This window comes from Chelonia mydas, chromosome 7 (genome assembly GCF_015237465.2).
Source record: "Chelonia mydas isolate rCheMyd1 chromosome 7, rCheMyd1.pri.v2, whole genome shotgun sequence".
NCBI classification, from domain to species: Eukaryota; Metazoa; Chordata; order Testudines; family Cheloniidae; genus Chelonia; species Chelonia mydas.
In genome coordinates this window covers 89,922,961-89,940,784 of record NC_057853.1, presented here as the reverse complement: position 1 = coordinate 89,940,784, position 17,824 = coordinate 89,922,961, and the positions used below count along the sequence as shown (strand labels likewise).

General features: G+C 40.6%; 2 protein-coding genes across 6 annotated transcripts in view; both read left to right on the top strand.

Annotated features, from left to right (window-relative positions):
- Positions 1 to 3,979, top strand: part of PANK1 (pantothenate kinase 1) — a 38,006-nt gene extending 34,027 nt beyond the window's left edge. For all 3 annotated transcript variants that reach the window (XM_037904892.2, XM_037904893.2, XM_043551720.1), the window contains 2 exons: positions 1,862 to 1,987; positions 2,647 to 3,979. In XM_037904892.2, the coding sequence (XP_037760820.1) occupies positions 1,862 to 1,987; positions 2,647 to 2,706 (186 nt within the window). In that variant the 3' untranslated portion in view covers positions 2,707 to 3,979. The remainder of the gene's footprint in view (positions 1 to 1,861; positions 1,988 to 2,646) is intronic.
- A 10,605-nt stretch (positions 3,980 to 14,584) lies between these two features.
- SLC16A12 (solute carrier family 16 member 12) overlaps positions 14,585 to 17,824 on the top strand; it is a 67,304-nt gene continuing 64,064 nt past the window's right edge. For 2 of the 3 annotated variants that reach the window (XM_043552330.1, XM_043552332.1), the window contains exon 1: positions 14,585 to 14,679. The gene's annotated coding sequence lies outside the window, so the exon portion shown is untranslated. The remainder of the gene's footprint in view (positions 14,680 to 17,824) is intronic. The other variant, XM_043552328.1, reaches the window with a different exon arrangement.

Genomic DNA, 17,824 nt, shown 5'->3' with positions numbered 1-17,824 from the left:
ATCCCCTGGGGCCCGGGCGTCAGCGTGGTCAGTGCTTTTAACTGGTTCACTACTTCATTCAGGGTGGCTCGATCTTGGGCCGCCTGGTTCATCAGTAATTGGTTCGTCTCCTGTTGGACGCGTACTGACTCTTGCTGGGCAGCCATCTTTACCCTAGTAGCCTCTTGTTGGGCCGCAGTGGCCTGTGCCAATGCCGTCACTAAATCATCCTTTTTTTGTGATTTACCCTGCCCTGAGATGGCTTGCCACACTTTTCAGAGTGGAACCACAGTTTGGGAACGATGATGACACATGTGTATCTGTAGAGTAATCCTTATCAAATGCCCTTCAAAGGTTCCCATGGAGCCAGGTGGATTTGTTGATTATCTTGACTCTTCAAGGGCTGATTCACTTAATAAATGAAATATTAATAAAAATGCATATGTAATAAATTACATTTGAGAACATGGAAATAGCATTGCTAACTAACACTTCAGTTTTACCACATCAGAGAAATATCTCATACTATCATACATCCTCTAAGTGCCATGTGATTATATGTATGCAACACATTAGTGACATACTTTATCCTGTCCTTCAAATAAAATCTGCCTTCCTACTGCCACTTGTCTCCTTAGTAAACACAGCTACCTACTGCTTTTGGGGTTTCAGTTTGGAGAATTAGGGTTGCATTGCTATGATGTATAAAGCAGGGTAGATTTGATTTAAATCATGATTTAAACCATTAGTCAGGAAGACTCGATTTAATCATGGTTTTCTACATAAAAGTGCATTCTTGTTGGTTGTTATAACCTTAATACATATTCTTCACAACTCAGAGATAGATGTAGGTTTCATTTTTAGAAGGTACATGCTATACATTTTTAAACAGTGATGTATTTTGAAAACTTTTCTGATTAGTTTTACAGCTATATCAGAAAATGAATGATTGGTTATTTCATTTACCAAAGGTAATTGAAGCAGATATTTATGAAGTCATTGGGAGGTGAACTATCTCTAATTCAACAGGTTAATCATTAATATTTGGAGGATTTTCTTGCCATGCTGTATTAGGAGGAGAACATCGCCAGACAGACATTTTTAATTGTTTTATTTAACTAAAACAATAACATATTAAGTATTCTGGATTTTTTTCTTCAACAGCAAATATAATATTTTAACAAAACAAGCATATGTCCCTCGCTTCTCACATTTATCTCCAGACTTCTTCTCCTTATCCAAATCTATTCCGCCCCCCACAATCATCTATTCATTGAACTCTTTGAAACTTTGCACTTTTAGAGAGAGGTAAGGGATTAACTCTGTGTACCCAAATTTTCAGAGGGACAATAGAGTTGAGTTCTGTTGTTTCTCACCTCTATATATTATTTATTTTAAAACCTTTTTGCTGTTAACAAGCATGTTACCTCTGGGGAGACACATCCAGAGTTTGAGAACTGCAAAACTAAGCATCTCTGATGGTATCTTCTAGACTGAGCACTGAGTCTCATTGGGTAGATAGAAGGATGAACCTAAATCTATACAGAAGCCCCTGGAACCTCATAAAAGAGGATCCCTAATCCATGAACTGTTGGAACTCATTTACAAAACTTTTCTTAAACATTACATGAATATATTGTTTCATCCTATAGAATTAGAATTTATAATCCCTATTCCGTGATGAGATATCTTTGAGCTATAATGTTTAGATAGGCTTTTTCCTCAAAGTATTTTATCAAAAAAGTCTGATTTTTATCCACCCTGGTATAAAGTTGAAAATTCCCAAGTTTTTTTTTTCTCAATAGAAGTAAAATTGCATGTCTAAAGCAGCACACCTACTGAATTTAGTTTTATTCTTCATCTTTGTATTGTTATTTTACAGAACATTGACAGAGTGGTATTTGTAGGAAACTTTCTCAGAATCAATATGATCTCTATGAAGGTGCTAGCATATGCTATGGATTATTGGTCCAAGGGACAGCTGAAGGCTCTGTTTTTGGAACATGAGGTAGGGAAATATATCCATTAAATTCCTTGTTAGTTATAGGAAACTATATCTGTGATGTTTGAGTGTACAGAGTTGCACAGAGAATATTTTTCTTAAAAAGCCAAAGGGGGCGATAGACTAGGTTCTGTGAAAATGGCCTTTAACTCAGGAGGTGGTTGAAGATGTAAATCCCTGAATTGTAATTAGTTTGGGTGCTCATTTTGCTGGATTTACTTTCATTTGATAAACCTCATACATCTGCCCAAAACTTTCTCTGGCATAAAACTATGCATGCAGCATTTCAGGCCTGATACTTGTATTGGTTGTTTGGGATTTTGTTTTTACAAAATGTCAAATGACGTCAAAATTAAATTAATAGGGTTAAAATGGAAACTGTCTTACCGTGTGTGGAGTCACTACAGTGGTTCCATAACAAGTTCTGTTTTGACCTTTGGTTAATCACAACAAGCTGTGTAAGGCTTATAATGATACAACTGGACCCTTTTCTTCTCCCACTGGAATCATTTAATTACAATCCACGTGTTGAACACTGGTATAGGTGACTGATCTCACAAGATGTATATCTTTTTAACTGCCTTATCAATGCTGAAAGCATTATGAGTATTGTGCTACTCGGTTGTACTTCAGAATTTCTGATAGTTCTTGGTTTTGTTTTTAAGGGTTATTTTGGAGCTGTTGGGGCCCTTCTGGAATTGCTTAAAATGACAGAAGATCAGTGACAAAGCTCACTGGAAGTGGATACCTGTCAAAGATGCTGCTGGATAGAATGAAAGCCACTATAAGGATGGAAATGAAGCCATTATGGCAGTTCTACCTGCTGGATTTGTAAATAATTTAAAATCCTTTTAGCTGATCTCTAACTTTTGGGTTTTGAGCTTAATACTTCAAAATTCATACTGGGAATAAAAAGTTTTTTTCTGTACACTGTATTTTTTAGGGGGTAAAAAAACCTGTGCAACGTGGCCAAACATGCAGATTTTATGGATTGATTTTTAAAAGTGCACACTGTTTAAAAAAGGACCTATACTATGAGACACCTGCGTTTCTTCTGGGGTTTACTGATTAGTGTGGTAATTTTAACTTCATCTAGTAATCACTCTAGGAGATTTTTATCTTATTTTTTCATGACGTTTCATGATTTACTCTTGGTTTCAAATGAAACTACAAAGCTGGCACATTTTACTGTGAACACTAAACTAATTGATTTTGTTGCCTTCACTTTTTTTATTTAAAAAGATACTCTTCCCTCTCATCCCTCCTGCAAAAAGATGCCCTTTCTTTGACTACATGTGTTTCTGTTAACGAAGAGGCACTAGCAGACCTGCTGAGATGGGGATAAGATTTGTGTAGTCACTGGCACCTTTTGAAGTCATGAACATGAGTTAATTGCTCATTGTGGCACCAAAGTCCCTTGCATTTTGGCCTATTCCTTTCTGAAATTTTTGATTACTGGGTCAAAACTAAAACAAAATCCTGTTATGGTAAAATTCATCTATGAAAAGAGCTCTATGGTACAGATGGTATTTATACAGTATATACTTAGCATTAGAAAATAACAAGGGAGAATAATTTCAATATGTCTGAGGACTTTACTGTAGTCAATACAATAACTTAAATTTTATGTTCATCAAATTTGTTGTTCAAATCCCACTTTCTAAAATTAGAACCAATACTTATTGTATCATATATTGGATTAGGAACTAAAGTTTAATTTTGCCTCCAGGACTTGGTAAAGTCTGAGTATTTTTTCCTCAATCATTCTGTCTTACAAATCTGTATTTGAAATTCATCCTTTTTGATGCGTCACATGATGTAAAGGGTCCATCAGAGGGACAGCATAATTTTAGGGAGCATGTGTTCTCTGATGTGTTTTGGTTTTTTGTTTCTGAACACAGTCATTAATTCCCATCTCTCTCAAACCTTGGATAAAGTGATTCTAACGGAAGCGTTGACTTGTCTGCTGGAAATAAAGGCCTTTACTGTGTGATGGTTTTTAATGTATCTGTGGAATTCATTTCTTTAAACCAAACTATATAAAGTACCTAGTAGTATTAATTTGGTTACATCTTCCTGTTGTTTTTACAATCTGTTCCTGGTACTTGTTTTTCCTATATTACGTCACTTTGGCCTTTCTTACTTTGATTCATCCACTCATCTGAGACTTTGTTGAACTGCTTATTATGTGACAGGTTTAAAGTTTTGCCGTTTTGACTTTTTTCATAGGTTGTATGACTTCTATGAACCACAACGTGTGAGAATCTTTTAACATAATTAACTGTAACGTTGTTGAAAGAGCTACAGAGGGGATACATTTGTCTGAATGCTTCTAGTCCACAAAATAAGTTACATTAAGCTTTTAAGTTGCTAAAGAGGAGAGTTGCATAATCTTGGATGTTGTGGGTATGTCTACACTTCAAGGGCTACTACAGCACCGCTGCAGCTCTGCCGCTGTAGCACTGTAGTGTAGACACTTATACATCAGTGGAAGGTGATTTTCCATCATGGTAGTAATTCCACCCCCTCAAGAGGTGATAGACTAGACACAGCTCGGGCAATAGAATAATTCTTCCAGTGACCGAGCTGTGTCTACAGTGTAGGTAGGTTGACCTAGCTACATCGCATAGTGCGTGGAATTCTTCATAGCCCTGAGCAATATAGCTTCGTCGACCAGGTCTTGGTGTTGGCTATTTCAAACATTGCATGCCTCCTCAATTTTTTAAAAGCCAGCAGTTATTATGGACATACAAGATTTACTTTTCAAGCTTCAGTGCAAAGAATGTTCACAAGGTAAATGTGCCCATGCAGAATCACACATGCAACTATTTCAGTATTTCCACAATTACCAGAGCTGGAGCTGTGAACTTGGACATGTAAGCTGTGCTCAGGAGGGAAGATCTTCCACAGTCACACTGATTCAGAAGAATTATAGTTTGCATGACAGACAATTTTTTGGACCTCTCTAAGCAGCATAAAGAAGTCAAATACTGAAGAGCCATCCTTTATCTGGAGTTGATTAAAAACTACTAGCATATTGTACCTAACCTTTCAGGCAAAAGACTTACTGAACATAGCAAGCACTTAGAGATATTTGTTACTCCCAGGAGAAAAGTCTTTTTATGTGCTTTTGATTTGAAGCTATAATAGTAAGCCCTGTATGCATTACTGTTGACAGGACAACACTCAGTTCTGTGTGCTACAGTGTAGAGCACAACTGTATTTGAGAACTGCAGCAGTTTCTTTCCTTAATGACTTACTTTTAAGGCTGAGTGTCTGTCACATGGGTCACAGAGGTCACAGATTCCTTGACTTTCCAAGACCTATGAGACTTCTGCAGCGGCTGGTGCAGCTGAATCCAGGGCCACCCAAGCAGCTGGTCCTAGGTCCAGCCACACTGGCCTCTGCTGGGGCAGCGCCAGGCAGCTGGCCCCGGGGCCACTCAAGCAGCGGCCGGTGCAGTTGGCCCCAGGGGCGGCCTGAAGCAGCAGCAGTTTCAGAGGCAGTCAGCCCTCGCTGCCGTAGCAGGGGCCAGCTGTCGGCCCACTGGGGCCCCCCAGAGCAGCGGCCCCCCTAGGGTCCCCCAGAGCAGCTAAGATTTAGTCACAGGCTGTGAATTTTTGTTTATTGCTTGTGACCTGTCTGACTTTTACTAAAAATACCTATGACTAAATCTTAGCCTTACTTATTTTCAAACATCATGCTTTGGGTGTATGAAGTGTAAATCCTGTTGTCATTTGTCCATTCTTATTTTCTCCCCTCCTCTTACTCTTTTTGAGTGCTATATTATAGGAAAGCCAGAGGCAAACCAATGTCAGTCATCCCATCAGTACAGTTACTTGTTTCTGATCCACTTCGGCCTTGAACCATGGAGCCCACACAACCTGCTTGGCTCTTCTAATGTTTTTCCTACAGAGGAAAAAGAAAAGGAGAAGAGATAAGAGCTTGTTAGAGTTCAGGTGAGCAACAAGTCCCTACTATGTCCTCCAACCTGTGTTGGTTCAATTTGGCAGCAGCTTCCAGCAGCCTGTGAAATGGACTCTTCCGGCTGGGGAAGTAGGATCACCTTTCCCATCTGGAACATTCACTACAGCTCCAGTAAAGCCATGGGTTGCTTCCCTATGAGTTGTTCTGCCAGAGGATTTTAATACTATCTACCATCTCCTGTTCTTCTACTTCAAACTTTCTCTGGCCATCCTCTGTCCTGTGTGCTCTTCTTGCTCAGAACCTGTCAGCTTTCCCAGTTCCTGCATGTCTTGAGCTGGTGAGTAGAAGAAACAGGTTAGTATCAGAAGTGTGTCTTGGCTACTGCTTAGATACTGTGGGGATAAGGACCATATAGAGGTATTTCTAGACTTGCTGATAGAAGACACATAGTACTATAGCCCTTTAGTGCTAGTGTTGACCTTGGCTTTAATGTGACAGAAATCATGAGAAAACGGTCTACTTTTAATTAGAGTTCTGTTTAACATTATTTCTGTTCTCTTTATAAAGAAATTCAGTAATTTATTAATATTTATAAACTGCAAACAGCTTGCTAATGTATTTTAGTTGTTTTCCTTCTCAAAATTGTCATACGCAGAACCATTACAAACTGTATCTTTTGATGCTGTTACTAACCACAAATGAGCTCAGATATATTAGGTGGTTGCAATTGCTATAGTAACATTAGAGGGACCCATAATATCAGCAGTGCAAATTCTGATAGCAGTCTCTGGCTTTGCTCTGCATACCAAAGACATTACACATTTTGTTTACATTGTTACAGACACAAATCTGTTCTGCCCTCTTCTCTACTCCCCTTGCCTTTTCCTGACAGGTGATTGTTTGACATGAGAACATCCATCGCTTTGCTTAATGTGTACTTTACTTACTATATTGTATTTTCAGTTTTCTTGTAACTGGGTGGAAGAAGAATACAAATTTAGAAACATACTGTAAATTAACAATGTAAAAAGTGAAAAGAACTGCCTGGTCCACAAATAAAACAAGGCTCTTGAGGAGAAAGCACTTACATCAGTAGATCTTGCAACATGCCAGGAAGGTCAACAAATTCAGGCTGTCAGTGCAAGAAGGGAAGTGAACTCCAGAGTTGGAGATCCTCTCTGAAAATAACCCAATCCCAGCCATTATATATACAACAGCCCCTAGAATATTATATATATTATATAAACTCAGGTGTCTCTGGTCTCAACTGTTTGGGTAAAGCACAAAATAAGGCTCTATTTTAAAATGCTGTATGTATTCTGAACATAAAACTTAAAGGGCATAATAGGTTCCCTGCTACAGTGATTAAATGTTTTTAATACTCTCTGCATAGCTGTTTGTTTGCATGGAGGTAACCCCTTTTCTTGCTAATTTTTGTCTGAGATCTTTTAAAGGAAATGTATAACAAAACACGACAGTCAAAGATGCATCACAATACAAGAGAGGTTTAATATTTTTAACAAAAATATTAGTAAAATTGGGTTGAAGAACACATAGTAAGAAAAATAAAGAGAAAGAAGTAATAAAAAGAGGCTCAAATAAGAAAAGTAAGTAAAAATATATGTGCTGCCAAAGGCCAAAACAGTCCTAATAGTTCTTTTGTCATCTTGAAATCTACCTATTAATCTCTCCTATGATGTTAAAAATGTGATTCACTGTCTTATTCTAGGATTGGCCTGATTTTTAATGCCTTAACATTATTTTTTGCTGTCATGCATATTTGTATTTTATTATACAAATATGACACTCTATGAATATTATAATTAATTCTCTGAAGCACAGATTGCATTATTTTTATGGTAAGATATTTGGATTCAGTGTTGTTGTACCCCAGTTGGTCCCAGGATATTAGACTGGGGTGGGTGAGGTAATATCTTTTATTGGACCAACTTCTGCTGGTGAGAGAGACAGTAGAAGTTGGTCCAATAGCAGATATTACCTCACCCACCTTCTCTCTCCAAAATATTTGTGCAGTGTTCACCAGTGTGAGAGTATCACCAAAGGATCTGAATCTCTTAGAACAAACCTATATGTATACAAATTTAATTGTTTAAATTGATATTACAGTGGTACTCAAGGGCCCAAATCAGGATCAGGGCCCTATCGTGCTAGATGCTATACAAATGTATAAAAACGTGTTCCCTGCCTTACCTTTGGATCCTGAGCATTTTAGACTCCATTGCAACAGGGGGAAGGAGTTGTTACAGGGCTCCAAATACAGGGTTCCCAACTCCTCATGACGTCCTGAGGACAGGGGTGGGGAGGTAGTCTGCCAGGTGAGGGAGATCAGCTAGTTTGCAGATTGTTAAAACATGTTCAAAGCACTATTTCAATATTAATTCCTGGGACATTCATACAAAACTAGGCTGGATTGATCGCCTTAGCTTTCCTCTCTGAAATCTGCTAAAGAGTTTCTCATTGCCCTAAGGCAATAATTCATTTGTAAAATGAGCAACATGGGTGAGAACCTCTGTTTTCACTTTGGGGCATATTCTGTTTCTTCTAATCCCACCCCCACTCCCCCTGCTCTAGAGAAACACTAACCAATGTGGGCCCCACTTTATAATGGCCATTTAAAAAAAAACAACAGTTGGTGGTTTGTTTTCTCATCTGATTAATAGCCTTTTTAAGGAAGGTCAAGTCTTTGCCTCATCACTTCATAGGGAGAGAGATAATCTGAAGTGTAGTTTCAGTAATAAAGACCTCTGAGTACCATATTGGGTAGAAGTTATTGTTGGGTGGGGAGGGGAGAAAGGTACTAAGACAAAAAAAAAAAACACCCAACTTTAAACTCCTCAAATCTGCTCTGAAACTTGGGTTTCAATTCTGATGGAAGTACATATATATGATTTCTTGTAGGATAGTAATACATATTTTGATGCTCCGACTTTGGCAAGGCTACTCCAGCTGTTAGTCTTCTCAGCGTTCATGTTCCTTTGAGCCCGTCATGAGGATAGCCACAAGTGATTTTTGGCAGGACATAGTTGCATTTTTGGAGAGGAAAACCATGTGGGGTTGAACTGGTGACACAATAAACATCCATGACTTTTCGTATTTCAGAGTGGTTGGTCCCTTATTTAGGGGCTGTCTTTTAAACGTGCAAAGAGCCTTTGTATCCAGAGGAAAAACAAGATAATACAAACTGTAGAAACTATGCCAGACATTTGCCCTTACCTCCATAGCAGTAGATGAGAGCTAGAGGAGCTGTTCATAATTTATATTTAAAGATGTCAAATGTAATCAAATAATTTCTAACTTTCGGTGGTTGGAACTAGCCGGGGAGCATGAGAGAGGTGCCCTGGGTGTAACAGGAGTGGCCTCTGGGCCCTTTAGAAAAATGCATGCTCATGAGCCCAGTCTGAGAAGAAATACTAAGAGGTGGTCTGTAGAACCCATGTCCATGTCCCAGACTATACTGGCATAGAGGCCAGTCCATCCTAAAGAGAGAGGGGTCTGGAAAAATAAATAGGAGGTAAGGAAAAGATGTGAGGACCATGGGGAAAAGAATTAGGTAGTCAGTATAGGGGAGGGAGAGTTGGGAACAACATGAACCAAGGAGGAAAAAGGGAGAGATGGGGGTCAGGGTAGTAGAAGAGAATATTGAGGTGAAAAATGGAGGAAGCAGGAATTGGGTAGGAAAAGTGAGAGAGCACTGAGGAGAGGAAGGGATAAGACAAAAGGAAGAGAAATACACAGGAATGAGATATGGTGTAAAGAGAACAGTGGGCAACAGAAGGAGAGGAAAAAAAAGTCTAGAGGAATGGAAGGGAAAGGAGAGAGCCAGATAGTAGACACAGCTGTAGGGGTAGAACTGTTTTATTCATTGATTCTGTTCTCTGCATTTAAAAAAAAAATGTATTTTTTGGTACTTCCCTATGGGGGGGGGGGGAGCTAAGGGGAGGTGGGGTATCTGGGCTCACCATGGCTCAGGGCCTAAGTGAGGGGAGCAGGAGTACTAAGAATCACTGAACTGGAGGTGGGCCATGTTTTGTATGGGATGGGAATTTACTAGGATTTTTTCCTCTATAAATCAAGCAGTGCACACACTGGACCAACCACATCTCTGAGGCTGATGGAGTTATACTAGGAATGGATTTGGTTTAATAGTCTATAACTGATTGATTTAGCATTCACACAGTAATGCTGCAGACAAATGATATGCCATAGAACACTTAGTTCTTATGTTGGTTATATCCCAACCCATAATGCAGAATTTGAGCAACACCTACATGTACAAAAACTCTGTTGATAGGGTAGGGGAAAGAAGAAATCGTGTCTCTCTGCTGTGTATAGTCTTAATCCAATTCCCATTGAGGTCAATGGGAGGATGTGATGGGATCTGACTCCGGGGTACAGACTGGAACTGTAGGACTGCTGTGCCCCCTTAAATCTCCAGCCTGGGCGATGTCTCACAAAGCTATGCCAGTGACAAACAGCAACCGCCTCCAGATGCTGTGATCACTCAGCCACTAGCATGTAGGCACTCTCAACCAGCTACATTGCATGCATGCTCTCTAAGCCACTCATGAATAATACAGAGAGGGACACCAGCCAATCACCCAGCCTTGCACCCCAAAAATATATCATCTTAGGCTGCTCAATACTCCCTTGGACAGTGCAAGCTAATTTATTCTTTCACCACTCCGACAAAGGGTAGCGGACATGCAACAGCTTTTGTTAACCTGAGCTGAGATTCCCCAAGCACTTCCACCAAAACCACACTGTTTTAGGTAAAATAGAAAATAGATTTATTAACTATAGAAAGACAGATTTTAAGAGATTATAAATAGCAGGCATAGAGATCACAGTTGGTTACATAAGAAATACAAATAAATTTGTAGTCTAAATTCTACAAACTAAGCAGGATTTGAATCAAGCAGTTTCTCACCCCAGTAGACATTCCATGCAGTTTACAGCTCTTAATACACAGGCTGGATTCCCTTCCCAGCCTGGGACCAATCTCCTCAGTTCAAAGTCTTCGTCTTCCAGATGATCTTCCAAGTGTTGAGATGGGGGAGGTGAGAGGCCCAGTGATGATGTCACTGTACCTCTTTTATATTTTCTTCCAGCTGCTAGAAACATCCTTGCTGTGATGTGGGGGTTAGGCAGCCCTCATTGGGTACGTGCCCTCTCTGAGGAGTCTCTGGGATGGTGGATTCTTCTTAATGGGCCATCAACATCTGACTAGTTGGTCCTGATGTAAATCTGTCTCACTAGGTGCTCCTTTGTTGCCACTGAAAGGCTGGCTGTGGGCATCTCCCAACCTCACAACATATTTCAGTCTCACACACATAGAAATACTTCATAACTTCAGATACAAGGGTAACACACAGTTTAACAGGTAGTAATGTGCAACAACTCAAGACTTCTTAAGTGATACCTCACAAGGCATACTTTGTACAAAACACATCATAACATATCACAGTGGTGAATATGGGGGTCTAGGGTGCTCCTTTGAGGTACAAAGTGTCACAGAAGACTCCCATATAGTTCAGTGGGCTTGAAATGAGGCCCTGTGTATGTCAATAGAAAGTTAAGCTAATTTCCATTTACAGTAAAAATTATTTTTCTTTTTAATATTACTTTTGTAGTAATATTTATTTAAAAGCTTGTTTTTTCCATATGTGGGTGTGTCCTCTATATCATCAGTAATTACCTCCCTAACATTGCTTATTCACAGTACACAAGAGAACAAGCAATGGGTGTAGAAGCCCCAAATGGTTTTGACATCAGGAGCAATTACATCATATTGACAGAGACTCTCAGTTCTTTTTTGCTGGCCACTAGTAGTTCATTTTGTTACGTATAGCTGTCCTTGGAAGCTGGTTGCATGGCTGAGTCAGCCATCCATTGCTTTCGGTGAGCTAAACTCCAGAGGGACTGGACATATGGTACGTCCTTAATGGGAACCAGTGTGCAGCAGTTAGTCTAAAGGAGACATCTTTTGTTTTCACATGATGTTTTCTTTCTAAATACCATTTAAAAAACAACAGATTGAGTTAAAGTTGTGATTCAAAGCAACAAAGGAGAAAAAACAAAAAGCCAAATTTGACACCCATCATCCCAAAGAGATGTGTCACTCCCTAGCCTGAACTCATGCCTTTTTGCTTGTTTTGTTTCCACAATGGTCTGAGATAAGGACGCTTCCTGACTTGTGTGTCTTTCCAAGTCCATCACGTCACAATTTTCATCGAGTCAGATCTAATGCCCATTGAAGTCAATGGGAGATTTCAGTGAGTGCTGGATGAAACCTTAATTCATTAGATAATTTCCTTTTGTAGAGCAAGTCTTCAAGATAACTTTTTCAGTGACACACACAATTTTGTTTTACACCTTTGGCTGAGTGGAACTTCCCCCCCTAGTGGAAATATTGCCTATATCCTATTCATTCCTGTTCTCACAGCAGCAAAGGTGATGTGATGCTTTGAGCAAAAGAAAAGGAATCCAGCATGTTGATGAAATTCAAAATGCAGATTGGTTAGCATGGGATTAATTACTTCTGGTGGTTGCAATAGTGGTGTCCACAATACACTACATCATTTAAGCAACAAGCCAAAACAAGGTGTGTTTTGATTGGCTATTTATGCATCACTATTTGTTATTTTTTTAGCGTCCACAAGTGTGCTAGACTGCACAGAAAACAAATAGACTGGTCCTAGCCCCTAAAACCTCAGAATGCAGAGGCTGGACTTGGTAGAAAGTGAGGATATAAGATACAGTGAGGATGAGAAGGTTTAGTTCATCAAGCCAGTGGAGAACTCTCAGATCTAAACACTCTCCTCTGTCTCATTCCTATCTTCTTTCAACAGTTAAAGGAAATAGCTCAGGACTTTGACCTGAGTTATGGTGTTATGCCTGCCAACTGGTGGCCAGTCTATAAAGCAGACTTAACTACTCCTCGGTCTCCCCTGCTGCTTGCACTCTTTGCTAGCATTCCAGATATAGACACATCCTCAAGCTGGCATCTTGCTGTTTTCCCCTGTAACTCATTTTATTAAATGTGTGAGTGTATTCATAATGGGGCATGGCTGGCCTAGTACTGTTAGAGCAACAGAAACACTGGGGAAAAAATAGAATCATTTCTCCAAAGGAAAAGGCTGTTTTCTTGCTCTCTCCTTAGGCTCAGTTTGGAAATGAAAGTCTCAGATAAAATGGAAATAAAATTACTGGAGCTGAATGAAAATTGGGGAAATTTTTCACTAGAAAATCTGCCCTTCTCCCCTTTTTTTATTTGTGGTTGAAAATTTTCAGCTAACTCTAAAATTGTCTATTAACTCAAAGAACTGACTTCAAATTGGAGATGGGACCCTGCATCATTGTAACTAGATGGGAAAAGGAGTTTTGATAAAGGGACATGAATATATTTAACAGAAATGCCAGTATCAGTTACTGGAATCCTGTTAGCTTTTAGAGCAGCCTCAACTCAAGTGTATTTGACTAAGTAAACAAATCTGTGTTATTCTAAGAAGATATGGCCTTTTGAAAAGGATCATGCTGTTACTCAGCTAGAGTTCAGCATATTTGCTCTTGGCTACAGCAGACAGCTCAGAATTCAGATAGGTTAAAGTTTAGCTGAAGTCTCCTGAGTTAGTTTACAGCTTTCACCAAAAAAAGGTCACAGTGACGAATAATCCTGAAATAGTCATCAGACACAGAAAACAGAGATGAGGATTCTTGACTTGATCTCTGTGTTTCTCATCATTTCCTTTTCTATCTCAGCCACCGACTGAAGGTATAAAAGATCCCTCTGTTCCTTCAAGTACTGGAGATAACTGGTATCATTCCTCCAGTAGGCATTGTTGTCTACCCTTGCACAGCATGGACAACTCTGCTATGCATGATCAGCCTCTTTAAAGTATGAGTAGGGAGGGACTATGTGGGGGGGAGGTGAAGGCTTGTTCTTTATGAGAGCCCCAGGACCCAGGCATTGACCTCATCTCACTTGACAGACTGCATTCCGCATTTTCAGATAGGCAGGAGTTAATGGACATCCATAGTTTCCTGTGGTGTTCTACCATGATGTTTCTCCATTGTCAGAGCTGGAACCGTGTTTGAAAAGTTGCCGTTTCTCTAAAGATGATCCTTTGGGGTGACTTGGGCTTTGATCTGGGTGAAGAAGCATAAATGTAAGTTGACTCTTTCTTTCTTTCGTTCTTTCTTTCTTTCGTTCTTTCTGTCAGTGAGTAGTGTTCACCTTTTCCCCAGGCAGAGTTTTTGAATCTCTAACATTATTTATTTAACTTCTCTACTCTATTACTAGGCCATTGAGAAGTAATCTTCCAAACAAAAGTTTGTTACAAAGCAGATATGCAAAGTGATTGTACTTTCCTGGACAAATTTGAACAGCGTTATCTCTTACGATTCAGTGGTGGTGACATTTTAAAAACTGTGATGGGGCAAGGCCAGATGGCTATAGGAAAGTAGTGAGAAACAGGTATGTTAGCCCCAGGCTAAACGAATCCCTGTTACTATGGTAACCAAATGGCAGTTGCTCCAGGTTAATCAAGACACCTGGGGCCAATTCAGATCCTTCCAAAAGCAGCTAGGTTGATTGGGACATCTGAAGCCAATCAGGGGCTGGCTGAAACTAGTTAAAAGCCTCCCACTTAGTCAGGTGGGGGTGTGTTTGTCAGGAGCTGTAGAAAGGAGCCATGCTGCTGGAGAAATGGATCTGTATAAACCTTATCAGGCACAAGAAAGCAGGCTCTGAGGTAAGGGTGAAGTAGATATTGAGGAAGTGGCCTAGGGAATTGTACTTGTCCTGTTTCCAAAAAAGTCAGCTACCAAGAGCTGCTACTATCAGGATCCCTGGGCTGGAGCCCAGAGTAGAGGGCGTGCCCTGGCTCCCCCTTCCCCTCTCTGACTAATCACTGAGACTGGGAGACAACAAAAATTGTGCGAGGGAGGAAAGCTTCTCCTCACCTTCCTTGCTGTCTTATGATGAAAATGGCTCAGTAGGCTGTGACCCTTGCCTCTAGAGAGAGAAGGGCTACATGGAGGGTCACAGTGAGACTCTGAAGCTAGCAAAATCTGCCAGGAAGCGCGGGACCCACTGAGACAAAGTCGGAGCTTTGTCACAAAATGTTTATTCTATTTACATCTCATGTGCCTTTTCCCTGTAGTCTATCAACCTCACATCTTGAGTTATTAGATCTTTTACTAGGCTGGGGCAAGAAGGATCCCTCCTGACATCACAGTGTGTTTGTGTGGAGGGGCGGGGGGTGGTTGTGTGAGGACATTATACAATAAGTGGCTTCATAAGCTGTGAAGTTAGCAAGACTGGGACTTTTCAGCTTGGAAAAGAGATGACTGACAGGATATGATAGAGATCTATAAAATTGTGACTGGTGTGAAGAAAGTGAACAAGGAAGTGTTTTTTACCTCATCATAGAACACAAGAACCAGCAGTCACCCAATGAAAGTAATAGGCAGCATGTTTAAAACAAACATAAGGAAGTACTTTTCCATACAACACACAGTCAACCTGTGGAACTGGATACCAGGGGATGCTGTGAAGGCCAAAACTATAACCGAGTTAAAAAAAGAACTAGATAAGTTCATGGAGGATACGTCCATCGATGGCTATTAGCCAGGATGGGCAGGTATGTAACACTATGTTCTGAGTGTTCTTAGCCTCTATTTGCCAGAAGCTAGGAGTAGAAGACAGTGGATGAATCACTTCACGATTGCCTGTTCTATTTATTCTCTCTGAAGCACCTGACAGTGGCCACTGTTGGAAGACAGAATACTGGGCTAGATGGTCTGACCCTGTATGGCAGTTCTTATGTTAGTGTTGGAGACAGATCCAGAGGCTGAAACCCCTTTATCCACAAAACAAGTTGGGAAGGGCAAGCTTCCCCTCACCAGCCTGCTCATTTGCCTCAGCCTGCGTTTTGGAGGAAAGAGTTTTGTTTCTGTTCCTTTTCAGACCTTGACTTTTCTGCTTAGCCTACCAACAAGATTGTCAGGTGTGGCGGTCAGTTTAGTGATGTGGACACTTGCCCACTAGGAAATGGACTAAAATCTACCCACTCTTTTTATAAAGCACAATAAACAACCACCGCAGAGAAATGCTCTTCAGTCCATAACAACCTATTCAGGCTTGGCTTGAACCAGTAACCTATCAATGAAAGGAGTTGTCTGTTACCAGTTTTCAGATCCATCCGTTCCCTGCATGTAATGCATGTTCTTACTGCAGCTATAAGATATAGTTCATATACCAGTGAGAGCCAAGACAACACTCAATATTTTTTACCAAGGGAAGGCTTTAGGTTTCAGGTGTGTAGATAGTGACTGGTACATGTCATCCAAGAATTGTGCAGGATGCCTCCCACAGACCCAGATGGGACCAATTTCAAGTCCTCTTTCACCAAAAGCTGAAAGAAGGGGGAACCCTCTCCAACATAAGATTAACGTCTCATGTTTTTCAGGGCTGTCTCCAAAAATACATAGGTGGGTTTGCATGGAATCCTTCACTTACATGCTTGTGCAGTGGAAAAACTGTGTGGGGAAAAATTGTTGATACAAATGGAAACATTGATTCATGCTGACCTACAAGCTCTCTGTTTTTATAACATTTTTTCCCTGGATGGAACTATGACACCTAAACCCTCTTCTTTCTCCTCCACGCATAAAACCACAGTGATGTGTCTGATGTTCAGCGCTCCGGCTGTGTGCCACTTTTACCACTAGATGGCATCATTACCCCGGATTTTAGTTATTTGTGCCTGTAAAATACTGAGAAAAAAGAAGGATGAGTCTGACATACGCTCCCCCATCCGTCTTTGCTTTCCCAGAGCTGAGTGAAAAGGCTGTTTAGGAAACAGTATGCCATTTCTTTTGCTAGTTCATTCTGTATGATCCCCCTTCACTTAAAATGTAGATCTTTTATTAATGGGTGGCAGTCTGGTAGCTAGTCCCTGAAGGTTCCTTGTGAGATTGTCTGTCCTGCACACCACCTCTCACATTGAGAGTGGCAGCTTTGCCCAGTTCAAGCAGGCCAGTTGGTGGGTACTTTTCAGAGGAAGGTGGGTAATTAGTATTATCAGCATTTTACGGATTGAAAACCAGTTCAAGAGCCTCAGTTTCTCCATCTGTAAAATGAAATGAATGTACTGGTGTGGAGTAGGGAGAGGGCCATGGCTTCACCTCCATCTTCTCCCTCCCCCCAATTGGGTACTGCACACCCAGTAGGGAGCAGTGAAGGAGCAGGCCTTTGTCCTCAGCAGTGGAACTGCAATTTTGCCTCTCATTGCCATCCTTCAAGGCCAGGTGAAGGGAGAGAGGTCCTTGCCCTCTTCTCCCCAGCCCCCACTCTGTAAGAGCCAGACAGAATCTTGTCTTGTATCTATAGTGTTGTGTTGTTTCTTATACAGTATGAACTACTAATTCCATGTCTGTGGAAGAACATGCCAAGCCATGTCACAGACTGCCCCAAGGAAGAGCAAAAAAGCAGTGGCTGTGCCCCTGAGGCTGCCAGCCTTCAATAGTACAAAGCAACACCTCAACCTGATCATGGAAATGGGCTCTATCTAGCCTTTAATCTGGGGTTAACTGGCTGGAAACCCATGAACTGGAGTTGTTCTTTAAGGGGCCAGTCTTGAAATGTGATGAGCAGCTCTTGAACTTACTTCACAGGAGATGGTCAGCACCTGACATGATCAGGCCCTAAGTATACAAGGAAAGTGCAACAGTGTCTAACATCAAGTTAGTTAACACAGTTTCTAACCAGATGCATTTTCCCAGTGTTGACAATGCCTATAGGGTTTTCCCTTTCAGGCTTTTTGGTATTCAAGCTAGCACGGAGTGAAAAGAATAAGAGATCACTTCAGTACTTTCTCATATCCAATTTTAAAG